This window comes from Poecile atricapillus, chromosome 6 (assembly GCF_030490865.1).
Source record: "Poecile atricapillus isolate bPoeAtr1 chromosome 6, bPoeAtr1.hap1, whole genome shotgun sequence".
Lineage (NCBI taxonomy): Eukaryota > Metazoa > Chordata > Aves > Passeriformes > Paridae > Poecile > Poecile atricapillus.
The window spans coordinates 6385091-6412822 of NC_081254.1; the positions used below are offsets into that span (position 1 = coordinate 6385091).

General features: G+C 47.5%; 1 protein-coding gene across 3 annotated transcripts; it reads right to left on the reverse strand.

Annotated features, from left to right (window-relative positions):
- Window positions 1–785: 785 nt before the first annotated feature.
- A1CF (APOBEC1 complementation factor) lies at window positions 786–27732 on the reverse strand. Of its 3 annotated transcripts, none has more exons than XM_058840760.1 (13): window positions 27599–27699; window positions 25779–25885; window positions 21853–21996; window positions 18831–18965; window positions 18488–18618; window positions 16923–17161; window positions 13793–13957; window positions 10466–10563; window positions 9379–9649; window positions 7758–7966; window positions 5563–5699; window positions 4661–4794; window positions 786–2269 (listed from the first exon to the last, which is right to left on the reverse strand). In XM_058840760.1, exons 3-13 carry the CDS (start codon window positions 21949–21951, stop codon window positions 2118–2120), a joined length of 1770 nt encoding a protein of 589 aa, XP_058696743.1. In that variant the 5' UTR covers window positions 21952–21996; window positions 25779–25885; window positions 27599–27699; the 3' UTR covers window positions 786–2117. The 3 variants fall into 3 exon arrangements, with proteins under 3 accessions (XP_058696743.1, XP_058696746.1, XP_058696745.1); XM_058840763.1 differs by having other exon boundaries at window positions 7758–7942; window positions 27599–27692; XM_058840762.1 differs by lacking the exon at window positions 25779–25885 and having other exon boundaries at window positions 27599–27732.

Consider the following 27732-nt stretch of genomic DNA (forward strand, 5'->3'; position numbering starts at 1 on the left):
TTCAAAGTCCAGTGAATGTCCTCGGATTACTCGAAAATCACAGAGTTGCTTCACAGAATTTAGTCCCCGTTCTAATTTGTAACGGATGATTGAGATGCCATTTTCCCCTTGATTCCCTTTAAACATACGATTGTCCTCCAGTAAATGGAAATTGTGATTTTTCGCTACACTTCACAGTGTTAAAACTCTATACAAACCTTGTACTACTCGTACAAAAATAAGTGCTTCATGCACACATTTTTAATACTGCTTCTTGCCCTTTGCTTTGACATCTTTCTGAACTTTTATAAATAGCTGAAAAAGCAGACTAAACTCACTGAACGTGGAAAGTGAGAAACACTTCCTGCCAACGGTTTGAGAGACTCCCCTGGCTATGTTCCTCTTTGGCAAACACCACTTAAAGACAGATACAGAAGAGAAAAAAAGAAGCCAGGAAATCCGTAACACTCTCGGTTATTTGACCCTCTGTGACCAGGTTTGTCCTTTGCTGTGAAGCCAAACGTGGCCAGCAGCAGCCACAGAGGGCTTGTAATACCTTTAGGGTCTCCCTAATGAGCTACTTTATAAATAGGAGGGGCCTAACAGGGCCTCAGCCCATACAGCCCATGGGGTTTGTTCCATTCCAGGGGAAATTGAGTCAGAAGAAGAAAGAAACTCTTGGTTCCTGCAGTCACCACCTTGTCACAGACCCCTCACAGCCTGGGGGACTCACAGGGAAAGCTCCCCTGGGAATGGCTTCCACTCTGCCACATCACAGCATCTAAACCAGGTGAAAAATCTGACATCAACCCAGCTGTAAATTCTTCCTCCCAAAAAGGGTTTTTTTGGTCCTAGACTGAATAAATTCAAGTTTTCTTAGTGTGCATCACTGTGTAGGATTCATGATATAGGATTAAGGTGCTGCTGTGGTTATCCAGCACTGGATTCCTCCTATAGCTCCATAGCATCATTACCCCTGCCTCAATCCCATGGCAAAAATAAATGGATAATGTCCCTGCTGCACACCAAAGGATGCTCCCAGCATCCCCAAAGGGTTCAAACACAACACCAACCCTGGTGCTCTCCAAATTAAGAGGGGCCCTTAATGCTGGTGTGAACCCTCTTCCACTAAATTAATTTTTGCTGGAATCAGAGCAGGCAGAAGCCTTGATTTAATGTGTAAAGCTAGGCAGGGCTCTTTCCAACCTGGGAAAATGTTCTTTGGATATAATTTTATTCCTGTTGAGGTGCCTGCTATTACTGGGCCATGGCTGTGAGCTCTCATGCTCTAATTAAGTAGAGAATTGGCCTTAATGAATAGCACTTTTCTCCTCCTCAGGCTTAAAAGTTTCCCTGTTTTTCAGTGAATGTGCCATTCGATGGGAAGCGCACAAAAAATACACTGGTATTTGCTGATTTTTGGATCTGGTTGGGACGGAGCAAAGTAAGAGGAAAACTCTGCTGAATTCTTTGTGCCTTGCTTTAAAAATAAAATTAACACGGGAACCTGTTAAAAATTAGCCTCTTGGGCCGGGTGAAAACGTTTAGGAGAAATGATTTTTCACCTTGGCAAAGAAGAATTTCAAAGAGCCTTGAGACACCCTGTGCTGGTGGCAAGGGGTGGGGGGGGATCAGAGACAGGGAGAGGCAAACCCACGTGGCCAAGGGGGACCTCTGCTCTGCCTGGCCTGGGAAACTTTGGGGAGGATGCTGGAAAATTCCTGGTGCATGAAGGGGTTTGCTGGGCCACCCCATCCTTGCCCAGTCCCGGTCACAACAGCTACAGGACCAACTGTTTTCAGCACAGGTTGTTGCTTGTAAACACACACACAGGAGGTGTATAAATATATATACGTATAAAATACACATATACACCTGAGAACCTCTCATCTCCTGGGCTGAGCTTTTGCTTTCTAGCGTGAAAATCTGATTTTGCACGATTTTTAAAAATTTCTCCTTCCCCCCCCCACCCGGGCCCTTAACATCCCGTTACAAAACTAAAGACCTACAAGACTGAAACTCCGACTAAAAATGAACCTTAGGCCACAGATTAGCTTCAAATCGTGAGGGTGTTGAATTACCAGGCTGAGATAGTTTTTCTTTTCCTCTCTGCCTGTGCTGGGTTTAAGGGAATTTGGTTAAAAGGCTCCGTAGCCGTCACTCCGTGTGGCGACAGCAAAGGCAGGATAAGCCTCGTAGGCCGCGTACGTGGCCAAATCTTGTCCCATTGTCACTGCTTGCTTGAGCTGAGTGGCTGTGACAGCGGCAGCTGCGTTGGCAATGGTGTATCCTGAAGGAAATAAAGAAGGAAAACCCGTGGATTAATGAAAATCCATCCAAAACTCACCTTTGCCTGGTAGGTTTTGACGGGATGACTCTCAGTGGGAACGACTTGGGCAGCAGTGAGTTTGTTAGTGGGAATGATGTAAATAAATTAAAAAATTCATAGGAAAATGGAAGCATTTCCTCACCTGTGATTTGTTAAACAGTGTGCTGGAAAAACACCCCTCTCTGTTGAATTTTTTTTCCTCAGGTTTTGATTATTTCTGAGCTAATTGTGCTCTGGACAGGTTCCCCCCCCCTATATAGCATGAGGAGAGCAAGAAAACAACCTAAAATAGGGGAAATTTGGGCAGGGTTCTTGGAGAAAATATAGCTCTGATCCCTTCATAGCCAAAACACAGCCAGTTCAGGACAGCCATGGTAGGGAAACTCCCTCAATGCAACAGCAGGGAGAAAATATTTAGTAGACAGGATTTTTTTGTTTTTTTCCTATCGGTTTCTAATGGAAACTGCGGTTTCAACACTTCCAAATTTTCCATGGGAAGATGGAAGCGTTGCTATTTGAGAATGAATCACTGGGAAAACAGCATCATTTGGGGCTGGCTCCTCTGAAGGCAGGGCATTGCAGCTTGTCGACCAGACCACAGTGTTTTGTCGTAAAATAATCAGGAGTTAAGACAAAGCCTAAATTTGGGAAGAACAGCTGGGGTATCCATTGGATCTGCTGGACCAGGTTCTGCTGCCAAAATACATCTCTGAGGATCCTGTCTGACCAGGTGGGCAATGGGATCAAGTCAAGGTCAGCCAGAGCCAAGGTCCTCTTGGTGGGGAATGGAAATACTGGGGAGCAGGGAGCACACACTGCCTCACTGGAGGTGCCACTTTGGGAAAAGACATCAGGAGTTCCTTACCATTTGAATATTGTGGCTCTCCAGAGTATTTCCTTTGCACCAGCAAGGCCAGGTGCAACAACTCAAGCAGGAATTGAGAAATCTGGGACTTAAGGCACATCTGCCACCATCGAGAGAGAAATGAGCTGCGAGCTGGGCATAGCCTGAGCTGAGCTTTAGCAAGCCCTGGCCAAGAACTAGACTGAAGCAGCAACTTTGGTGCATGTCCATTTGCCAAGTTCCCAAGACAAATAAATAAGGGTGGATGAAAGAAAAGGAGAGATGCTAATTAAGCAGTAAGTGGGGGATGGATTCAATAAAGAGCCCATTTGGGTTCCACGCTGCGGAAGCTGCACAAGCCCAGACAAATTGATTTTTCTGTGGTTTTTGCGGACTCCTGTGGCAGGAAGCCGGATAGATGTTTTATTTTTTTTTTTTTTTAATCCATCCTTGAGACACTCCAAACAACTCAGTAGTACTGACTAATGCGTTCCTCATGTGCAGCTTGGCACATAGTGCTGCCTCTCCATCAGAACTACTGTCAAGCTGGAGAGCATGGTAAATGTAATTCCTGTGTTTTCCATGACTTCCAAGCTGTTTTGGGCAGTTCCAAGAGCTATTGGGTACGAATTCTCAAACTGGGAGAAAAACGTTCCATGGGGGTGTGAGAGCTGGGACAGGATCCAAGCTTTCATGGCTGTGTCATGCCTTTGGCAGATGAAATCCTAAGTGTCGGTTCACAGGGAGCCAGGGGTGCTGGGGGAGGACAGAGAGCCCATGAATTCATCAGCCATGTGTCCTTGCAGGGAGGATGGTCTCTTCCATCCTGGTGACAGCAGGTCCAGGGAGGGGACTCATCCCAGATGTGGCACTGAGGACATCAGTTTTGTGTCATTTTTGGGGCTCCCAGCTGAAGGAGGCGTTCACAAACTGGGAGGAGTAGAGGGGGTGTGTGGAGCCAGGATGGGCCTGTGGATGTTGGGATTCCCTGCCCTTGGATATTGCTCTGACTCCCCTGGACATGGTCCTAGCTGTGGCATTGACCTGAGGGGTTGGGGTTGGAGCAGAGCCCCCCACCCCAATGTCCCTGGCCTGAGTTGCTCTGGAGTATGGACACAGAAATTTGGGCAGTCCTGGGATAGAGATAAAATCCTTTATAGGCAAAAAACTGGCACAGGGTGCCCAGAGCAGCTGTGGCTGCCCCTGGATCCCTGGAAGTGTCCAAGGCCAGGCTGGACTTTGGGGCTTGGAGCAGCCTGAGATAGTGGAAGGTGTCCCTGCCCATGGCAGGGGGTGGAATTATGTGATCTTTAGGGTCCCTTCTGACCCAAATCAGTCTGGAATTCTCTGATAAAGATGCCAGACACACAAATAACATGAGTCACTGTGAGAAAGCACAACCAGACCAGTCCTCAGTGGCCAAAACGTGCTTCATTCTTCACTCCCACAAGGAACTAGCAGGAAAAATGACATTCCAGGAGCCCTTTGCTGTACAGACGTGCCCATACCTGGAAAAGCTGGTGCTGCAGGAGGCACCTCTGCCCCCTCCACAGGGATGCCCAGGGTCTGCAGGGTATATTCTGCCGCGTAGGTCTTGGCCTCGTCGATGTAGGCGCTGAGCTTGGGCGGTGTGAAGGGGTGTCTGTGAGGACAGCACAGAGTTAGCTGGGTTTGCTTTCCTTTCCCCAGGGCTTTCCTGCCAGATGCTGTGATCCACTTAGAGCTGGCATCGCCCCACACAGCAAATGGAAGCATCGCTTTTCTGTGCTGGTGCATTAACAGAGCTGCTCTCCCCTGAGTGGTCGGGTTCCTTGCTGAGAGCATCGACCCTGGCTCTCGTGCTGGACACAACATCCTTGCAGAGTTTGCTGCGCTTTTTCCATCAAAAAACCAAATAAATAAATCCTGCTGCGTTTTTTCTTTACAATACCCAGCCTGGGTTTTTCTTTACAACACACAGCAAATGGTGGTTTTGGTCAGAAATATTTACAGTGGTATTTGGAGCTAAAATATCAGCATGTTCCTTCAAACCCCCTTCATTTCCCCACAAGGACTATAGTTTGCTTTCTTTCTGTACAAAAAATGCCCCCTTTTGCCTGATTATGTCTGGCTTTCTGTAATGTTTGCACCAGCAGAGAGAGCACCAAGCACAGCAGGCAGCACTTAATTACACTCTGTGGATGTTTTCCTCCCTGTATTTCTTTAAAAAGTATTTATCTATATAATTATATAAACATATATAACACATAAATATACATTTAATATATATTCTAAGAGATATTCAATAAATATTTTTTAAAATCCAAGGAAACAGAGACCCGTGTGCTTGGGACTTTAAGGACATTTGTTTGGTAAAATATAGTTTAAAAAGTAAAGCCTAAGCCTCAGAAACCTTCCACTAATGACATACATGGTGGGGTTCTGGCTGGCAAGGGCAGGGATGGTGATTTTGTAGAGGAAGAGCTGTCTTTGATCCTGGCCGATGGCAGAGTGGAGCTGGTACACAGGCTGTCCCCAGTTGTTTTTCTGGCAGATTTCTTCTAAGATCTAGAAGGAAAAAAACAAACCCTCAGGATTTGTGCTGGGGGTCATTGCTGTGCAGAAGCCTCCTCACCCAGCTCCAGCCCCTGTGCTGAGCAGCTGCCTTCCCTCAAAGGGTTTTCAGGGATTCTGGCAGCTTCCTCAAAGCTTAGCAAAAAATACAAAGCAAATGGCAGATAGAATACTGTGCACTTGAAGTGTAAGATTCATCTAAATGCTTCATACTTTAAAATCTGTTTAATTCCTGAAATTACTCCCTCTTCAGTTGGGCATCTGAGTCCTTTTGCTGATTAGATTATTTCAGTGTGGTTTGCTTTGAATTCTCCTCAGACGCTCTGTCTCACGGACTTCTGTTTCAGAGGACTAAAGAAACTCGGGTTGCATTCATCTTCTCTGCTCTGCTGCCTCCTGGCTTAGTGGGTTACAGAGCACGAGAAGTCAAAATAGGCTTCTTTTTAAAAAGAAAGAAAGTTGTGTTTCCATCCAATTAATTCCACGGGCTTCAGCAGGCAATTGCAGCTTTTGAAATGCTGAACCACGCTGCCCTCAGCCTTGGCACAGCTGATCCCCTGGTAATTGGGAATTGCTTTCCAGAAACACTCCTGCTTTGGCTTGGGATTCGAGGGTTTTTAACCCACTGGCAGTGTGCTATCCCAGGTGGGTCTGGTTACCTTCCATTAAACCAGGTTGCTCCGACCTGGCCTTGAGCATTTCCAGAGATGGGGCACAGCCACAGCTGCTCTGAAAAACCTGTGTCAGAGCCTCACCTCTGTCACAGCCTAGAATTTCCTCACAATATGCCATCTATCCCTGCCTCCCGGCAGCGGGATGCCATTCCCTGTGTCCTGTCACTCCAGGACCTTGTAAAGTTTCTCTCCATCTTTCTTGCAGCCCCTTCAGGCACTGAAAGGCTGCAATTAGGTCACCCTGAAGTCTTGCTGTCATCTACCTCAATTAGAGCTTACATTTGAATGGATTTAAAACTAGAAAGTAAAATTTAAACCTCACTGCTGCCTCTAATTTTGCCACCACAGCTCCAGCTGAAGTTTAGCGTCTTGCAGTGTAAAATGCTTCATTACATAGTTCAGTTCTCAATTACAACAGTTCATTTCTTCACTGTGGCAACACTTGTTCCCTTTATATGTCAGTTTTATAAAAACGAATTTCACCTGCCCTAAGGGCCTGCAGAACCATGCCAGGGATTTCACACCTCTAGTGGAAGGTGCCCCTACCCATGGCAGTAAGTGAGCTTTAAAGTCCCTCCCAACCCAACCCATTCTTTGATTCTGTGATTTGCTGACGAAACAGAGTAAGGGTACTTTTGCAGAGGGGAAAAAAAATCCCACCATTCAATTTTCTGGGAGAAAACAAGGATGTTTTCATAAACTTTGGCAAAATGGATGCTGTGGCAACTGAAGTGCTAAAAGTAAAGGAAAAATGCTTCAAAATTCAGGGTGAAGTTGGTTTCTCGTGTTGCTCTGCACAATATAAGGGGAAAAGAGTTACTGTGAGAGATTCCAGAAACTCAGGGAATTTATTCTGGATTTCTCCCCAGCCCTCATCCGTCCATCTGCATCAACACTCACAACCAAATCAAAAGCCCCCACTGAACCGGCAGAGTTTCTGTGCAAGGCCGGGTTATGTCAACACTTCTTTTGCCATAAATGATTTGAAAATGCGCATTATTTTTTACACACGTGCCTTGTTCCTTGGTGAAGTCCCAGGTGATGAATTTTATGTATCAAACCCATCTAGGGTGGGAATTCCTTGACCCACGGTGCTTTTATGGCACAATGGTCAGAACTGGATTAAGGCATTTATGACAACTCTCCCCTGACACCCATTATGATCTTAAAGGTCTTCTCCAACCCAAACCATTCCATGATTCCATGACAGCAGGCAAGGCAGGTGGATATTGCAAGATGCAACTGCTACCGCTCATTTTTCAATGTCTTTTGAGACACAAGAACGGATTTATTTACCAGGCTGCGGCGCAGATTCAACGAGGGGCCTGTTTTCCCAACGCAACCCTTGGCATAGGGATGCTCTTTTTGGGGCATGTACCTGAGGAGCGAGTTTGATCCCCTGGGGCTTTAGCGTGACGTGGTTCATGGGGGTGAGCTCCATCCCTGGCAGGAGGTCGTAGAGCTTTTCCTCTCCCCTCTTGTCTCCCTTGAGGTGGTATCCGCGCCCCAGGCTCGGGAACGCCAGGTAGCCGCGGCCTCCCAGGCCTCGGACGCCCGCAGCCCCTACAGGTACATTCATGTAAATTTCTAGGAATGTAAGAAGGCATTAAACCGAATCAAATCACGGGAAAAAGGACCTGATTCTTGCTGAAATGGAAAAGTTAGCCCAGCTTGCTGGGAGGGTTGGGAAACAGGTGGGCAGGAGGTCCCATGGCCTGGTGGTGGGATAACACAGGCTCAGCACTGACACCCTTCCTTGGATAGATACAGGGTTTTGGGGAAAGACTTCTTTCTGCCCATTTTCCAGCTTCGCTGGTCAGTTTTGATTTCAGGACAGCTTTTTACCCTTTTTTACCCTTTTACCCCTTTTTAGAGCTTTGTAGTTGGAAGGCAGAAAGGGGACAGCTGGCATCTTTTGTTACCCACCAGTGTAATTTCACCTTGAAGAATTTACAGCTTACACAATTTCATCCCGATGAACAAAAATCCTTTTTGGTTTTGCCCCATTACACTTCCATTTTTCCTCAGGGAACCCTGCTTTGGAGTCTGGGGAGACCATAAGGCAAGGGATGGGTGGGGAGTTACCCATCTGCTCCTTTCCTAAAGCGACCTTTAGAGGAGCTGGTTCTCCTGTGTGGGGAAAAAACCTGAGGAACAAGGGGGGTATTCCTGCTTCCCTGTCTCCTTCCTGGTGAAGGGACAAAAATTGGCCATCATAATCCTTGCTAGGCCTACCAGGGTGCCACACAGGGTCCCACCCTGCTGTGGGACTTGGCTTGGGGACACAAGGCATCATCTTTGGAAGGAAGGTCATATGACAGAATTATTTCTTTGCTAGCCCCAAACTTATGTCTGAAATGACCAAAGGATGTCTGTTTTGACATTTAATTTGGGGATGCCTGAATGGGGGGATTTGATTTGGCTCCAGGCACAGTCACCCAAGAGCCTTCAGAAATACTCTCATTTATTCAGAGATTGAATTAACTGAATTAATTATTCTTAAGTTAACAATCACCCAAAAGGGGGCCTCCACCTCCTAGAGCACAGAATGTCTTGTCTGATTCCCTACCCTGCACCAGGGCAATGTGGCTTCCCTGGAAAACTCCATGGCTTTGGGTCAGAAAACACCAGGATGGGCAACATTTTCCCTGCAACTTTCAAAGCAAAGAGGAAACATAGTGCTGGTGGTGGTGGCTGGCTGTGGGAGCCAGCTCTGAAGGGGGAAAAGTGTTTTATTTGGTCTTCCCTGCTGGGGCAAAACCAGGAGGATTCGTGGGTTATTTACACTGGACTGAGGGCAATCTAAACGTTCCTTCCAGGAAAATGGTTATTTTTTTCAGCTGAAATATTGCCTTTGGGAACGACAGAACTTAAACCCTGTGTTTTCCACCCCTTTCTGAGCGCGATCCAGGAGCTGGGGCAAAGCCAATGTCACCAACGCGCGCCTGGGCAGATACCAGAGGAGCCTCTTGGCCGAGCGTCGGCGCGAGGGGAATTACCTCGGACGGAGGGGGGCCGGAGGATGCTCCTGTTGCTGAGCCCCTTGGCGGCGGGGAAGTGCAGGTTGGGGATGGCCGCGTAGGCCTGGGGCGCGTAGAAGACCGGGGTGCCCAGGTAGGCGGCGGCGGGGTCGTAGAGGTGGCCCAGGGTGTAGGTGTAGTCCCCCTGCAGCACCGGGGCCCTGCCGCCCGTGCCGCGCGTGTACCTCACGTAGCTGTCCTTGTCCACCGGCTTGGCCAACGTCACCTCGATCGGGGAGCCGTCCAGCACCTTGGCGGTGGGGAGAGAGCGCGGGACAAGCACAGGGTCAAAGCTCTTGGTGGAAATCCCACCCATGGAGGAACTGCCCCCACATCCTAACAGGATGGGAAGATGGAGGAAACCAAAAGCGCCCCGAATCTCCCTCAGTCAGTGGTGCTGGGTGGGTGAAGGCTTAATCTGAGAGTGCCCAGCCCTGGCCCCAGCTGGGAGAGGCTCCTTCAGCAAAGCCTTCAAAAGGCCTCACTTCCCTGCAAAGCAGCTCGTAAGCCGGCGAGATTCCATGTGCTCCCGTGGAGAACAGCAGTGGCACTAAAAATAGGAGCGGGGTTAACACCTCTTTGGGAACAGCTCCGGCTTTACAGTGAATTACATGCAGAGCAAGAAGGGCTAAATTCTGCAGCCTCCTCGCAAATCCGCATCTGAATTTGGAGCAGATGTTTGGGCTGACCTCGTTTGTCCCAGTTTGCCATTCACACGCTGCCCTGCCAGTGTTTTTGTTGGCAGTGTGGAACAAGGATGTGAGTGTGAGCCAGGGGGGATCGTAACCCCTCCTTTCCTAGTTCTTCTTTCAGCTTTTCCTGTTTTTTTTTTTTTTTTTTGTCTGAGCAGTGAGCTAGAGCCGGGCAAGCACTTAGCACAAGTACAAGGAGCCAAAATGTTTGTGTACAACAGAGCTGCTGAAAAACAAATTCAGGAGTATAAAAGCAACCAGCAAAGAAAATCGGGATAACACCTCCAGGAGGGTTTTGGAGCTAATAAAGCAGGTGGCTTTGTATAATGTACTGCACCCTAAGCACCAGGAATTAACATTTATAGCAGCTTTACCTTCCCATTCAAGGCTTTCATGGCCTCCACTGCGTGTTCTCTTTTATTAAAGTGCACAAAGGCGTAGTCTCTAATTTTCTTTACTCTCTCCACTGCACCTGTGGAAAACATTGGAATATTAGTGGGAAGTGGGGATTAGTCAGAAAACAGAGATCTGAAAGAGTGGTTCTGTCAGGTTATGAGCCCCTGGAGAGTAAAGGCTGAGCAAAGGTAGAAGAGCAAGAGGTCAGTGTCCCTTCACCTCTTTGGATGTATATTCCACAGGAAAATCAATATATAATGGTTGCAGCATTTCAAGGTAAACTAGAAGGTTTTGGGATGAGATACCAGTAAGATTCCCATTAAACTGGAGCAGTTTTCTCCTGTCCAAACCATTCTGTTGGACACTATCTTTGGTCTTGTGTCTCCTTCTGGGAGAGACCACAGCTGCAGGAACATCCCCATGTGATCCCCATCTCCTTGCTTTTGTACATGCAATGGAGGCAGGCTTCAGGAAAGCCGATGCTTTTGCCATAAAACAAGGAGGTTTTTTCTCCTTGACAGCCAGCTCAGGATGTCCAGGAAGAATGAACAGACTGCTCTGCCCAGGACAGAGCAGCCCAGGGCACTGGGATGGGCTGGGACTGATGGGGCAGCAGGTGTCTCCCTAAGACACAGCCTCTCCCTAGGAAACAGCCTTTCCCATGGCAGTGGGGCTTCCCTGGATGCCCCAATTCACCTGGACACAGCCCCAGTCAGGCTCTGCAGCTGAGGGCTGGCCCTCCTGGGATCAGGCTTGGGCTGGAGAATCTTTCTTCCAGCCTGAATCTTCCTTGCATCCAATTTATCCAAAGTCATTCAAATGTAAATGACTTCTTGCTCTTCTTTTCTAAGTCCACCCCCCACAGTTTTCCCTTTCCCTTCTCAGCTGCTCTGCTGCCAGGAGCTCATACTCTTCTGCACTGAGGAGTCTGTCTCCAAAATAACCCCACCACTCCTGCTCCCCACAGCCTTCAGCCATTTCTTTAATTCCTCATCTTCTCTGCTCCTGTGGCTTGGGAAGCACAATATCAGCCAGCCCAGCCTCCTGCAAAACCCCCAAGATGTCCTTTGGAAACATGCCTAAGGGATGCTGAGCAACTCTTCTGTCGGCTTCTTACCTCCTAAAGCAGAACAGGTGCACAGGGAAATGTCATATTGCCCCAAAAAGCACAGGGAAATGCCATATTGCCCCAAAATGCAGGAGGAAATGAACTTTGGTGTTCAGGGGGAGTCACTAGGAGCTACAGAGGGCTAAATGAGCCTGTCTCAGCCTACAGCCCAAGCAGGCTGCATGTCTTGGAATGACACAGGGAGGGTAAAGTGGCACTTTGTGTCCTTCTGGGGCAGAGGATGATTTTCCAAGCCTGAATTTATGGGAGTTATATGCTGATGCTTTGTTTACAAGTGGAAGCTTTAATGAACTCACTATGTTTTGAATATCCCCCTTCTGCCTCCTGGAGAGCATTCCAGGACACCAATCCTGAGCCAAAAATTCTGCTCTTCCCTGCTTCTGCCTCTGCTGGGCCAAGCAATGTGAAACCCACCCTCAGGTCACCTCCATGGAGAGCATCCTTGGGACATTAGAGGGTGTCCCAGCACTTTGGGACAGCACAACCTTCCTGCTGGGAATTCTACCAGGCAGAAGGAATTTCACTGGGATTCCTAAGGAGCAAGGGCATGGCTTTTCAGAGAGACAGCTCTACAGATGTTGTCAGGCTGTGAATTTGGCACAGATTTAAGGGGTGCTACTTGTACTATGTCCCAGCTTGAGGAGCACAAGCAGCATTCCTGGTCCTGTCTATGGAGCCCTCAGAGATGTGGCAATTGCTGTGTTATGGGGACCTCTGGATCATTTTTTATTGGATGACTTGTTGATGTCAAAACAGCTTCTTAACACCCTGGATCTGTGGTAATTTCATCTAAGTAGTGCTGAAATGTGGCTCAATGAGTGAGGCAGAGAACCATGGCAGGGCAATGAATAATTTCAGATCATTGCTGCCTTTTTTGATTTCACTGTAACTTAAACTGCATTTTCTCTCCCCAAAGCTGCTCTAATTTGCTGCTGTAATGCACCTCATTCCTGATTTTAGCCACTGAAATAAAAGCTGTCCATTAAAAAAAAAAATAAATTAAAAATTCCAACATGAATGCTGAAATGATAAAAGGAAAACGAAAGATGATGCAGAACTTCCGTTGTTATAGTGGAAAACTTCTTAGAAGCAAAGCAGATGACTGCTACCAAAGTGTCAAAAGGCCACAAATGTGTTTCTGGAGAGTGTCAGCTTGTTCAAAGCTCGGGAGCAAAACTGGGTAAATGAAAGAAGGAAACAGTTCAGAGAGTGGGATAACATAAATTTAACTCAGGGATAAAATGGGGTCTGAAACTGCTCAATGGTGGCTAAAAGTATGAACCAGAAATGCTGGAAGGACACAAGGAAAACATGTGAAGACTTTTGCATTGCTGCCTAGTCCAGAAAAAAGAATGCATAGAGCAGAAATGAGAAGTTAGTGGAAGAAAAATGAAGCTCTGCAGCGTTTTTTAAAAAATTAATAGAAGGAAGCTAACAGGAGTGAGATGAAAGGAGATTTCACATTGCCAAGCATCAGTTCCTAATGCCTAATGGACCGTGTGGCTTGCAGAGCTGCAGAAATGGGTTATTTTTACTTTGTTGGTTTTGGGTGGAATTTCCTAAAGCTGGAGCAATTCAGAAGTAAAATCTCCTTTGAAAGCCAGCAGGATTTTTATTCCCAACTAATCTCCCCGCTTTCTTTGAAAAATCTCACCCTAAGTGCATGTAAGATATGCCACAAAGGAATATTGAATTAAATGGGAAGCACTAATTATTCACTAATTTACACGAGTACTGGGGGGGATGTATGGAAATGAGCTCAGAATTTAGACAGATCAGATAAAAAAGAGTTGTATTAAATCACTATTTTGGTCACTATCCCTTGCCACAGAAGAATGCTGAAGTCACCCAGCCTGCTTCACTGACTCTTTTTAAGAAAGACTAAACTATTGCAAAACATTTTGATGACACAGGGCATCCCCATGCAGCATTTTGGGTCTCTTCTAGTTGCCAATCATCCTCCTTCATGGTGGCTGTAGCCGGGAAATAAGCAGCCCTTAACGGGATGGCATTTTGGGTGGGAGCCTTCAGCCTCATGACAATTTTTGTGGCATTTCACACGAACATTTCACAGCAGAAAAACAGCAATTTTTATCTCTCGTGGCATTTTAGGAACGCAGAAATATTTCCATTTGCAGCACTTTGTTTAGGAGGCACGGCACCAGTGGGTTCCTACCTGGTTTGATGCTGCTGAACTCCTTCTCTATGGTCTCCTCGGTGGTCGAGAGCATGAGGTTCCTCACGTAGAGGATTTTCACTGAGGACATGGTGTCCTCATCCACCTCCACCTCTGGCTCTGCCCAGTCCACGGCAATGGGGTGTCCCCACAGCTGGATCCTTCCTTTTAAGGGAATGGGCATGGTCAGTGCTGGGGGTCTTTGCTTCCTCTCACTCCTGCTCATGCTCAGTGTTATATTTATAAAATATTTTATATAAATATTATAAATATAAATTATTAATAATATAAAAGTTTTAAAAAAATATGTTATAGAACAGGCCAAATTCTACAAACACGACCCAAAAAAAAAGCCTTCCTAGCTCAAAGCACTGCTGCTGCATTAGCTCCCTTCCAAAAGCACACTTGGAATGGCCTCCTACAAATACCTCTGGAGCCTCCAGAACTGAAAGAAGTGAAAATATGGAATAATTCACTTAAAGTCTCAACTTCCTGGAGTGCTCCCTAAAGGGAAATATTTTAATGCACTTATAAAAATCCCTTTTGGCCAGCAAAGTTTCATTCCCTCGATACCAGAACAGGGATCCTGAAGTCCCAGCGGGATGGAACGAAACAGCAAAAGCAAGGATGTCTCTGTGTGTGCTTGAATTCATTTGGATGAAGCTGCAGCAGAAGAAAGGAGGGACACAAAAAAGTTCCAACACATAAAACAGGGTGTGGGTGTGGAGGATAACCCCAGGGACTCTGTGTACACTGGACTGAGCTGCTGAGGAGCAGGGAAGAAAAAGCAAATAAATCACATTGCTGAATGCTGCTGATGCAGTTGGGTTGGTGTCCCCACTCCTTGAGGCTCAGCTCCAGATTCAGCACCTGATGTGAGAATTTCACTGAACTCCAGGGGAATTTTCAGAAGCCTGTATTTCTTTCTGTCTGTATGCATGTGTATTAAATTTTGGTTAAGCTGGATTTGTGGTTCTGTTGAACTTATAGAAAACTCTGTTGAACTGTTTTAGAGGTGTTAAATTGGTCAATTTTATATTAAGAACTGCTAGTGTTGATCAGATATTGTTAGGAGTAATAAACCATTATTAAGCACTGTTATGAATAATAAACCATTTAGACTTAAATTGTTGAGCCAGTCTGAGGATGAGATTGGCAAGGGGGTTTATTCTGCTGGGACTCAACCCTTGGAATCCTTAACTTTTTCCTTCCTCACCCTTTTGCCTCCCTGGTCTCCACATGAATCATTCTAGATTGCTTTAATCTGGTATTTCTTTGTCTGCTTTATCTGTATAGTAAGTAATAGAGTGACCCTTGCCAACAAAACCTGTTGTGCCTTCACAAACTTATATTAAACCTGCTTTTGCCCAGACCTTGCTGGTGATTCTTTAAGTGACCCAAACCACACATTTGCAGCTGAGGGAACAAAGAAAATCCTGCAAAACACTCTTTGCCAGATCTAAAAAGGCATCTCTGCTTGGATGACCCACTTAAGAAGGGGTGGGAGCTCCAAAATGAGAGGGTGAAGACAGAATTTGGAGGCTCATTGGAAGTGTAAATGATCAAACTAAATGGAAAGGTGCTGTTCCTCTGGAATCCCTCGTGAATGAGCTGGGGTTTGTGGAGTGAGGCTGAGCTGCTCTTCAGCTTTCAGCACAGCACAGAGCCGAGCTGTCAGTGACCAGGGATAAAGGCAGGGCTGCTCACGGTTCCGTGCCCCTTTCTCAATCGCTGTTTTCAGTTAAAACGTGGAAATAATGAACTGCTTGACTTGCAGCAAGGAGCTAAGCTTGGTGCCTCTTGCTGAAAACCAGCCTATCTCCACACTCTTGTTTAGCCAGGACAAAATTTTAATTTTTTTTACAAAAACTCTCAATTTTTGAGCACTTTCTCTGCAGAGCTCCCTCCAAGAGCAATGAGGTTCAGTTTAAAGGAAGCATCTGATAATGATATTCAATCTCACATCAGCTGGAGACACATTCAGCTCTGGCTTGAAACTTTTTTCCATTTCTTGCCATATGCTTGAGGCTTCAGAGGACTCTGGCTCCTGCTCAGGCCTTTGGAATTCCCTAAATTGTTTACTGAGATGTCCCTAAACTGGAAACTCCTCATGCATTGCACATGTCTGCTCAGGGCTCTGAGTTCCTTCCATCTGTCCTGCTGTCTTTGCTCAGGATTTCGAGTGCTCTGCCTGCTCCTGCCTTTTCCACATAAAAACCATGGGAAAGTCGTGCTGAAGAACAGAATGTGCTCCCACCATCAGGGAGCTGTTTAAACTGAAGAAGAAAATGCAGAATAAAAGGAAAAAAATTGTCAGTGTGACATATCTCCCAATAGAAAAGCAAATTAGCTGCTCAAAATCATTCTCAATTTTTACACAATAAGAAAAAAGAGAATTTAAGTGACGCAAGGTATTTCATATATAAAACAGGTGAAAGAAGGCTGGTGGCTGTGAACAAATCTCAAACCCCAAGGTTTGCTGGGTGCTTTCACCAGTCAGTGAGCTGTGCTCAACAAAGCAGTGCAGGAACATAAGAAAGCAAGAAAAAATTGGTGACATCCCTGCAAATGCACTTAGTGTTAAGTGACCCCTTCACCTAACACCTGCTAAACCTCCCTCTCCTTCACAATGGTCTTTGGCTGTCTCCCAGTGCTGAATTTCATAGGTTTACTCTAAAGCAATTCCTCATTCCAAGTTTTTTGCCAAAATATCAACTTTCAGTCCATGCTCCAGCCTGAATCTGCTCTCGGATGCTTTCCTGAGCAATTCTCCCTGAGAGGTCATAAATGAGTTTCTATTTTGTGTTTAACCCAAGACAAGCACAGGACCAAGCACATCCCACAGCAGAGCTGCAAGGGTACACACAGCCTAATCCAGCTGGCTGGATTTTTAATAAACCCAAGCTCCTGAAGGACGACCATGGCTCATCAGCACGGTGCTGCTGCAGGAGCTGCAGTGAATCCCCATGGTGTGCTGGGGACCTCCTGGCTCTGGGTGTCTCTCGCACAAAACTGCTCTCTGAGGGCAGAAAACCCAACCACATTCACTTCCTTGGATTGCCTGGAGATGTTGTCACCACAGCACAAGGTGGTCTCCAAGCTGAAGCCACCCCTTCCCATCCCTGCCAACCTGGGAGCAGCTTCCTCCTGGCCATGGCTGCTGCCCGGTGGTTCTCATACTCCACGAAAGCAAAGCCCCTGTTCTTGGTTTTATCAGCTGCACTGGGGTAGACAATGACGTCCACGACACCGTCCGTGACCTTCTTCATCTCTGCTAGGATTTCCTCCCTCTTCTTGGTTTTGGGGATGCCCCCCACGAACAGGCGGCAGTTGTCCACGCTGGCACAGACCCCCAGGAGCCTCCCGTTCCTGAAACAACAGAGCTGCTTTGTCAGGAGCCAGGAGCCAAAGAGGGGATGGTTAAAGCAAAACCCCTCTTCTGTCCCAAAACACAAGGCCAAACACAAGGCTTTGGGGTCAGCTTTTCTTTTGGGATATTGCAGTGGCCTTGCTCAAGCTTGCAAAAGCTGCCACTCTGCTAAATCTGACATTGAAGCCAGGCAGCACAGCTGAAATGGAGGATTTGAGGGAGAAACCAAAGCCAAATTTTGCTTTTCCTACTTTTACTCTCCCTTTTGCTGCCACCGGGCAACTGCACCCCCCACCCCAGGTCCCTGTGTTGTCACCAGTGGCTTCCCACTCACCTCATGACCGAGGTTTTGGGGGAATAAAATCCCTTGCCATGGAGAGGCACCATTTGAGGACTCACCAATGCCAACTTCTGTGCAGCCCCCCCCCAAAAATTTCCTTTGTTCACCTTTTTGGGGTCAAAGTATCTCTTACAGGCCTGGAGAAGTGCAAAACTTCTTTAGAGGAGTCTTTGGAACCAGGGAAGGAAGTGGAGGAGGTGGAGGTGGATGAAGCCTGATCACTAAGACCTTCCAATCTCTGCTACAAATGACGTCTCCAAGACCTCCGTGTGCCTTGATCCGCTCAAAGCAGCTCACAACCCTTTTATTTTAAATTAAAAAAGCCATAGAATTGCTGGCATGCTTTATCCCAAAAGGTTTTTAAGCAAAGGCATCAACTCATGCCACTTTGAACTGGCAAAAAACACTAAGTGTGGTTGAAATCCAACCAACACGTATTGATGGGCCCATCTGTTGTTGATTTCTGGGTGTTTTGTTCCCAAATTCCACACAGTCACAAACATGAGGGCTTTTTCTGTTCCTTTCTATTAGAAAATGTCACTGTTTTGCCAATTGGTTTCCATCCTATTTCACCATTTTTTGCAATTGCTCCATCTCCCAGAACATATCTGCACAATCTGTCACGAGGGAGACTGTGACTAGAATAAATCAACAACAAACAACCTGAGGGGAACATAATAAACACTGCTGGTTAGGGGAAAGTTAATTTGATGCAAAGCCGAATATTTTTTTCCAATGTTCTGATAGATTTTTTTTGTTTGTTTGTTTGGTTGTTTTTTTTTTTCCCTGTGAGAAAGAAATTTCCTGTGAAAGATGCTGGCCTTAATGAGCAGTGACTGCACAGGGAGGAAGGAGGAGATTTCCCCTCCAAACACAGGGATCTAAATAACCTTGCTCTGAGCTGCCAGGAAAAATATCCCTTACATGCCAAAATAGACCAATAACTATAATTTAAAGCTGCTTTGAAGGTGTTTTCCCCACTTACCTGATTTCATAATTATTGAGTGTCTTTATTGCATTCTTGGCCTCCTGTTTATTGGAGAAGGTCACAAAGGCGTAGCCCCTGTTGTTGCCATTAAAGTCCATCATCATCCTCATCTCATAGATTTTGCCAATCTGCCAAGTGAGAGAGATTTGTCAGCAAGGTGGGAGTGCTTATTGAAGACTGGAATTTTAAAGCCCACCCAGCTCCAGTTCCATGTGCAGGGACACCTTCCATTGACCAGACTGCTGCAAGTCCTGCCCAGCCTGGCCTTGGAATCCGCTCAGTTCAGCCCTGAAACGCTGCTCTGACCATCAGTGACTGATCAGCTGCCACCAAGCCTCACCTTTTCACAGAGGGGGATAAGTTCATCCTCAAAGAGGTCTCGGGGCAGTTTTCCAATGAAGATCTCACAGCCCCTCTCTGGTGGAGGGCCATCCCAGCCCGGTGGTGGGCCCCCATATTTCCTCTGCCCATTTTCCTGCCGTGGAGGAAAAGAAAAGAAAGGTTCAGATATCGATTTTTAAACATGGATTAAACCAAGCCCATCTCTGGGAATGACCCTTGAGGCAGACACCCTCCTTCCCTTCAGCTCCTCACGGATTCAGCAGGGATAACACAGTGTCATGCTGCCTAGGCTGGGATACTTCCAAAGTCCAAGCTCAGACAGTCAGGTAACTGCCTGGAACATGGAAATCCTCCTGGCTCTGGCAGGGGAATCTCCATAGGCTGTGTGTTTGTCATGGGCTGGGTAATGGAACACTTGCAAAATTTAGAACTTGTCTTGATTTACGTCCAATCTGAGGATGACACCTGCCTACCCAGGAGGTCTTTCTGGCAGGGAGCAAATCTTGGCCCCAAATAATATTCAAAGATGTGAAGGCCAGTCAGTATTTCCTTTTGTGTCTCTTTTTGCTAGATGAGTGTGTCTCTGCTCTCCTCCCCTATTTTTAAGCATATTTCCTTCCTTCCTTCCTTCCTTCCTTCCTTCCTTCCTTCCTTCCTTCCTTCCTTCCTTCCTTCCTTCCTTCCTTCCTTCCTCCCTCCCTCCCTCCCTCCCTCCCTCCCTCCCTCCCTCCCTCCCTTCCTTCCTTCCTTCCTTCCTTCCTTCCTTCCTTCCTTCCTTCCTTCCTTCCTTCCTTCCTTCCTTCCTTCCTTCCTTCCTTCCTTCCTTCCTTCCTTCCTTCCTTCCTTCCTTCCTTCCTTCCTTCCTTCCTTCCTTCCTTCCTTCCTTCCTTCCTTCCTTCCTTCCTTCCTTCCTTCCTTCCTTCCTTCCTTCCTTCCTTCCTTCCTTCCTTCCTTCCTTCCTTCCTTCCTTCCTTCCTTCCTTCCTTCCTTCCTTCCTTCCTTCCTTCCTTCCTTCCTTCCTTCCTTCCTTCCTTCCTTCCTTCCTTCCTTCCTTCCTTCCTTCCTTCCTTCCTTCCTTCCTTCCTTCCTTCCTTCCTTCCTTCCTTCCTTCCTTCCTTCCTTCCTTCCTTCCTTCCTTCCTTCCTTCCTTCCTTCCTTCCTTCCTTCCTTCCTTCCTTCCTTCCTTCCTTCCTTCCTTCCTTCCTTCCTTCCTTCCTTCCTTCCTTCCTTCCTTCCTTCCTTCCTTCCTTCCTTCCTTCCTTCCTTCCTCTCCTTCCTTCCTTCCTCTCCTTCCTCTCCTTCCTTCCTTCCTCTCCTTCCTCTCCTTCCTCTCCTTCCTTCCTCTCCTTCCTCTCCTTCCTCTCTCCTTCCTCTCTCCTTCCCTCTCCCTACAGTGATTCCCTGTTCCCAAACAAACTGGGGCTCCAGTAAGTTTTCCATTTTTGGCTCCCTGACCATTTATTTAGCCACTTCCCATTCTGGGATTATTCCAGGAAAGCGAATGCCTTGTACATCTGATTTAAAAGGAATGTAAACAAACAGAGATCCTTACAATAAAACAGGAATATACCACAAACCCTTTTAGTTTTCTCGAACCTAGATCAGGCCCTGCATTTTTCATTCTCATTCCTGTTTTCCCAATGTTTTCAGCAGCAATAGAGTCCTGGGGACATTTGGTTTTATGTCTGAGCTGGTGTGTGAGGGGGCACAGCAAGAAATAAACCCCTCAGTTTGCAGTGGCTTCATTTGTGGCTGGAAGGCAGCACTTCAACAAACCCTTCCTGACCAGGAGCCTGGAGGGAAAGTGGACATCAGCCACTTCCCAAAGATGAACAACCCAGGTGTGCACTGAGGAAGAAGATGTTTGGCTGCACTCACAGACAGGCTGGAAGAAAAATCCCTAAGGTACAGGGAGATTAGGAGAGGGGTGGGGGGGGGGGGAAGAGAAGAAGATAAAGGTTGGAATGGAAAAGGAAAGGAGAGAGAAGAGCAAGAAGGTGTTGAAACGTGTGGGGGATTGGGAGCTGACATCTGTGAGTTAGGAGTGAGCTTTGCCAGATGTGACAGAAGGAGAAACTGAACACCAGGATAATTCCAAGGCCAGGTTGGACAGGGCTTGGATTAACCCAGGCCAGTGGGAGGTATCCCTGCCCATGGCATGGGGCTGGAATGAGATGGGCTTATGGAACCTCCCAACCCCTATGATTCTAAGAAAGCCACAGTAAATCTAAGACATACAGAAGTCCCCTATCTTATGGGTCGGGTACAGCAGAAAGGCTCCTCAAGGGCACCAAACACAGCTGCTGGCCTGGTCCTGGAATGTGCTTTTTCCCAGGAATCTCAGGCTGTGCTTGGGGCTGTTGTGCCCTCTAGTGCCATGCAAAACAAGGCAAAGTTCATGGCCTCCACCTGCCTAAAATCCAGTGTTTCCAGTTCCTTCTTCCAGGATGCTGCTCATGGCAGTGCCCAGTGCTTTCCAATGCTGAGCTTGTTTCGGCCGTGGTAGCCAAGAAAGGCTTTCTCAGGTGGGTTTGAAAGTCATGCCCAAGCTCCCCCTGCCCTAACCACAGGAGGTTTGGATCTTTGAGACCTTGGAGCCTAAACTGGGAGAAAACCTTGGAGCAGGTGGGGCACCTGGCTCCCATGTACCTGTGCAAGCATCTGCACTAAAGGTGACGTGCTGGACTTCCCACCTCAATCCTCTTCTGAAACTTTGCTCAGTGGGTTTTCTTTGGTTTTCAGACACCAATCCCGACCTTTCCCAACATTTAGCCGTGCCCAGGGTTGTCCTTCTCCCACCTTTACTGTCATTTCCCACCAAGCAAGGAATTCCTTGAGGAATAAGATCCTGCTTTGTGAAAGACAACGTAGTGATGTTCAGCATGGATGTGAGAGAGAAACAGAGCGAAAAGGAACGAGCAAGGAGTGATTCAGGAGCATGGATTCGCTGCTCACGCCCCCAGTGAAGCTTCAGGATGAAGCTGGACACTGCACAAAAGGATGGGACCGTGAATTCCTACCTGGATCAAATTATATCCTGTTCGCTGAATTAACGCACGGAGGGCGGCTTCTTTCTGTGTGCCGGTCAATCCATCCCCGGATTTGTGATTTGATTCCATTGGGAGTGATTATCAGCAAAAAATCAGGTTAATTAGGGGTGCTCACTGCAATCAAATTTAAGATAAATTAAATCAATTAATACAGCTGGGAGGAGAAAGTCCACCCTCCTGAGAAAGTTTACAGGGTCGCTCTCCCTAAATCAGTTATTTTGGAGATAAAACCGAAACAGAACAGCAGAGACCACGGAAAAAGAAGAAATATCCCCCCTGCTGAATGGAAATAAATAGCATTTAAACCCACAGTGAGATCCTGGGGAGATGCAGAGGGAATTTGTAGCCTTTTGCTGGGGTCTTAGGAGGCAAAAATATGTAAGTGCCTAATCCTGCACGGAATACACAACGAGTCCTTCAAGCCTCGTGTGATGCTGACACTGGGAAGGCAACCTTGTACCAGCCATGTCCAGCACTCTGTGAGAAACAGGACCTAGCTCCAAACTTGGCCTATTTTTATCTTGGAAATAAGGAACATGGGAGAACTTCAGATCTTAGGGCTCAGGGCTGGAACAACCTTGGGTTCAGATATTTTGATTCAGAGCTGAAGTTTTAGGTCACGGCTGATTTAAGATTTTTTGGTTTGGGTTTGGGCTGAACACGTCATAAACTGAAATCTGAATCTGTCTTGAGCTACACCCTGGGAAAGGGACATTTACACCATGGATTCACTACTGGTGATTCCCTGTTTTTCCTGAATGCTGAGCTCTGAGCTTGTCCAAAAATCCATTTATGTGCTCCAGGCATAAAAAACAGGGTCTGTAGGTGCAAGGCTAAGCTTGAAGTCTCAGGCTGATGCTGAACAGCAGTCAGAGAATACCCAGATCCCTCCTCAGATCCTCAAGGACTCCATGAAGGAAAATGCTAAATTGTGTCATCCAACATGGTTGCTATTGCCTAAAATTGCATTTTGTTGTAGAAAGCTGTAGGCAAGGGAAGGTGGTGCCTCCCAGGCTTGGCTGGAGAGCAAACAGGACCAAGAGGGGCTGGGATGGGATGGTGGTGGGGATGCTGGGCAGAAGGGAAACCCAGAGCAGTAGGAAGGTGGAAGGAAGGTGGATTGCTGAGCCTGCACCCTGAGCTGCTGCCAGATTTTTGGGAGGAGACCCTAAACATCCCCCCTGCACAGCAGTCCCTTGGTGCATGTAAGGTGAGCACTGCATGTAAGGAAATGCAGGTAAAGCACTGCAATCTATCTGGTTACAGCTGACTTTCTGAGAGCGTCATGATTCTGCAGAAATAACAGAAAAAGCCTTTTCCAGTACCCAGCTTTTGACACCAACCCTTTTTTATCAGCAGTTTTTTCACTGAGGGAGGAGCCAAGGCTTGGGGCAGCCCACCTTGGCCATTACCTGCCCTGTGCTCCTATGCCTTTGTGCCCTGGAAGTCTTAAACAGCTGCTTTCAATTTAAAATGGATTATTCCCAGCACCAAAAATGGGGCACGAGCCCAAGTATTTGGAGGACCTCAGTCCCATGTCTCACTGAGATCCAGAGACTGTGACTCAAACACTTGCAAATAGAGGCACCTCTGCAATGCCAGAATTTGGAGCTATTTCATGCAGAGGTTGGTGAGGCTCTTCTGAATTCATTTTATCTTTTTCCCGTGCTCCCAGGTTCTCCAGTGTTTTAATTACTACTAACGTGCATGGGCTGGGACATGGATTATCCAATGCAACAGCTCTCTCCTGTCTCTAATTCCCAAATGAGTGTTTTCTGCAGCAGCTCTAGCCCAGTTACTGGTTTGTTTTGCCCTTCTGAGGGCAGCAACAAGACCCTGTGGATGTTTGTGGTGTCTGTGCCTGCTGTCTCCTCCAGAGCTGGCATTCAGCAGGCACGGGGCAGGATTAGCACACTGCTGTGCAGAAACCACTTGGAGCCTTTCCCAGGCTGCTTCAGAAAGAGAACGTGAGCGTTCACAACAAACCCCGGTTAAAATCCAGATTGCTTTTGCACCCTCCCCTTCAAAGACACCCCATATATCCACCCCATAGGGGAAAGCCCTGTGGCACTGCAAATCCAGCCCCTTATATTCTGCTTTTGGAGCATCCTGGTTTCCTCGGGGAGTTGAGGGATCAAACCTCAGCCCTCGGGCGGGTGGGTCCCTCTTAGCCCTTAGAGCTGGAGCTGAGCGCTGCCAGGCTGGATGCCTGCAGGGATGCTGCTTTGGATGCACTTGCAGGTGGATCCTTTGAGGCCACACAGCCTCTCCTGTGGGGAGGAGGGATTCCCAGGAAAGGCTCTCTCCCTCCCGGGGAAGCTTTCACGCTGAGCAGCGAGCACAAGCCCCGGGGCTGGCGGATGGATGGGAACAGAGCATCTCCCTGGCTGATGCCTTTCCAGCAGCAGCAATATCCCTGTCTGCCTTCTGCCTTATTAGATAAGACAGCCGAGCTCTTCTGGGCTCTTCTCGTAAGGCATCCTGCAAAGATATCAGGCTCTAGACCAGCATGTCTAGACACTGGTGCACTCCAGGATATGCTGAAGCAATCCACTTGGAATTAGGGAGCAAGAGCATTCAAGGTTGCAGTGAAGTATTAATCACAGCCTGCTGCAAAACCCAGGGTCTGGGGGTGGGTTGTTAAAAAAGATCTGGCTTTAATCTGTGCCTGGTGCTTCCACACATTCCTGCCTCTGACCCATGGAAACAACCCTGCCCCACAGAAGAGGTGCAGGATGCCCATCCTCAGGTCTGCCCTGACTCACCTGGAGTTGTGGAGCTGGTCCTGCTGGAAGTGGGGTCCAGCTGGAGACCCCCAGCACCAGCCCCTGCAAGCCCCCACTCCTGATTCCAGAGGAGGCCAAGACTGGGCTGGACACAGACATGGACAGCCCCATGCACCACCTGGGTATGGGTCATTCACAGGTTATTTATGAGCTAAAGAGCTTTCCCCCATCAGTGGGGTTTCTCCAGGATGGAAACAGCAAATCCCTCTTTTCTTTGAGGTATAAATCCCAACACAACAAATCCCAAACCTAGGGAAACAGGCTTTCCACCCTACAGTTTCCCAAGCACTTCTTTTCTCCTTCCTTTCTTCCTGTCTCCCTTGAGCCAAGGCCATCTAAACACTTTTTTTGGACAGGGCACTTTTCCACCTCTGCCACCCAAGGGTCCATCTCCTGGAAACACAGAATCATTTAAGTTGGAAAAGCCCTCTCAGATCATGGAGTCCAACTACTAATCCACCACCAAACCACATCCCCAGGTGCCACACCCATGTGCCCATCGGTGCATCCAGATGATTTCCAGAACACAAATCATGGGGGGATGTTTTATTTCTGAAACTTGTGGAATTCCAGCCCTTTCCCCTTATTGCAGGCACCAGCCCCAGTCTTTGCAGCAGTGCCAGTGTGCTGGGATGGGGTTTTTTTCACCTTATGGGAGGAGAATTCCTGTCACCCAGAGGAAACACGATTACTTTCTCTCCTTCTTTGTTCCCTGAGCCAGGAATCAATTAGCAAATCCACCCCCACAGGGGAAAACCCCCCTTCCATGACTACTGATAGAAAATGTGAATGATTGCAGCAAATTTAGTGCTTTAAAAAGAGAATCAACCCAGTCACACTTAATAGAAATAATAGTTCTGGAATTCAACCAATTTCAGGGATTTGCATTTAAAATGGATTATCATTAACAAGGGCCACTATGTGAAAAAGTGAAGGAAAAAAAGCAGAGGGGTAAGCTGCATTTTGTTCAGAAGTTTAACTTGAAATTAACACCTTTGAAAGTGCAAACTACCCATATTTCCTATTTCATCCTCATTTGTGATGAAATTTTGACAACAGCACCAACTCATCATGGTCACAGCATCAAGAAAAGGAAGGTTCTGCTTTTACCTTCTATCAGAGTATCACCAGGTCTGGTTTTTCTCTCTCCACTCTCATTTATTTTAGGTTTCTGCTGCAATTCTGAAGTGCCAAGGCAAGAAAAGGTCCTTTCATACCTAGCAAGCCCACATCAACAAGAAACAAACCGATTACGATACCACCTCTCCATGACTACTTCCACATGTGGCTCCCTCACACCCACTACAGCACATCCTCTGCCTTTCCTCCATCCAATCCAGGAGCAAGATGAATTCAGACGATTTCATCCCAAAAATTGTGGAAAACTTTGCTTTGCTTCTGGGCTATTTGAAAAAAGAGGAATCTCTTTCCTCAGCCATGCTAGGATTTTTGCTGAGGGGGTATTTGAGGGCAGAGCCTGACCCTGTGCAGCCTTTTCGGGGAAAGCAGGTTCTTGGTTCCATCAAGGAGATAACAAACCCATGTTTATCCCACAGGATCAATACAGACCTGACTGTGCTCAGCCACTTGGACACATCTAATTAAGGCCATTTTGTCTGGTAACTCCTCAGTGCAACTGCTCCTCCTGAAGAATAACAACCTCTGGGAAGACTGGACAATGATATTCACTCTTTCCCCTAATAACCCAAATAGGTCACTAGAAAAACCATTTTCCTCTAGATTATCAATGTTTTGGGGATTTTTTCCCTCTCCCTCCAGGCTCCAAGCAATATCTATTCCTTTCTATACATCCAGAAACACCAAGCATGCTTCATTTTCTTCCCCAAAACTGGAATTCTTGTGAGCTGCCCCAGCTCCTCGCTGGGGTGACACACTGAAGGACGGAGTCTGATTGAGCAACGCAGCACGAGGTTTTCGTCCCTTGGCTTCCCCAGGTGGGGGGTTGTTTTCCACCTCTGGTGGCTCCACATAAATTGGGAACTTGCAGACATTTGCAGGAAAACAGGGAAAATTCAGAGCTGCATGAAAGCGCTGCAGCACATGAGCCTGGAGAAAACATTTTTCTGCCTAATCCGGAACATTTTTTTGCTCGGCCCCTTTTGCTTGGGAATCAGCTTTTCCCTTTGGAATCCCTTTCCTATTGGGCTTTTGCAGCTGGGTTGCCAACTGCACATGAAATGTCCCCAAAAAGCCACTCTGCGATGCTGAGCCCAGCCTTCCTCCCTGGCGTTTAATCTGCATCCCCGTGTGCCGCACACTTGGAAACCATCCTTCCCTCCCTGCCTGCTCCCACCCAAAACTCCTGTTCCAGCGAGGGGAAGAGCTTGGGAGGAGCATTCTGTGCTGGGCAGAAACTGCCCTTGCTGGTTGGGAGGGATTAGGGAAAGCTGAGGAGGTTTTGGGAGCAGTGATTGCCTTTGAAGGGAGACTGATCTCTGGCAAAGAGAAGGAGGGACACCAAGTCGGCTGGAAAGATCTCTAATGATTAAGCCTTAAAGTTGCGCTTTAACAAATCCAGAGGGAATTATGGCAGGGAAAATCCCTCCTCCCCGTCCGCCTCGTCTGGCCTCGCTTTTCAGGCAAGGAGGAAAAGCAGAAAACCCCCTCTTTCTATGGCTTTGCCAGGTAAAAACCGCGCCGAGGTTCCCGAGGAGCCCTTCTGTGCCCACCCTGCTCATCCCAAACTCAACACCAGTGGTGTGGGGCTGTGTGGGGCCAGCCAGGGGGTCCCAGCCCCCCAGTCCAGCCCTGCTGGAGTGGGACAGCTCCGGGCTGTGAGGCTGATGCTGGGGCACTCTTGGGGTGGGAGGCTCCCGATGGAGCCGCTCCTTCCCAACGCCACCGCCAGCCCCGCTTTGCGCACCCACTCCCATCCCCCCGAAACCTCCCAGCAACCAGCAGCCGCCTACCTGAGCAATTCTGGAGATGGCCCCCCGGGAAAGAGGTCTCCTTGCTTTGTGGGGAGTTTGCGACGTGTCACTGCGGTTATTCCCTAATCATCATATCAAACTCCAAAGGTTCAGCAGCCCCGGGCTGCTTTACA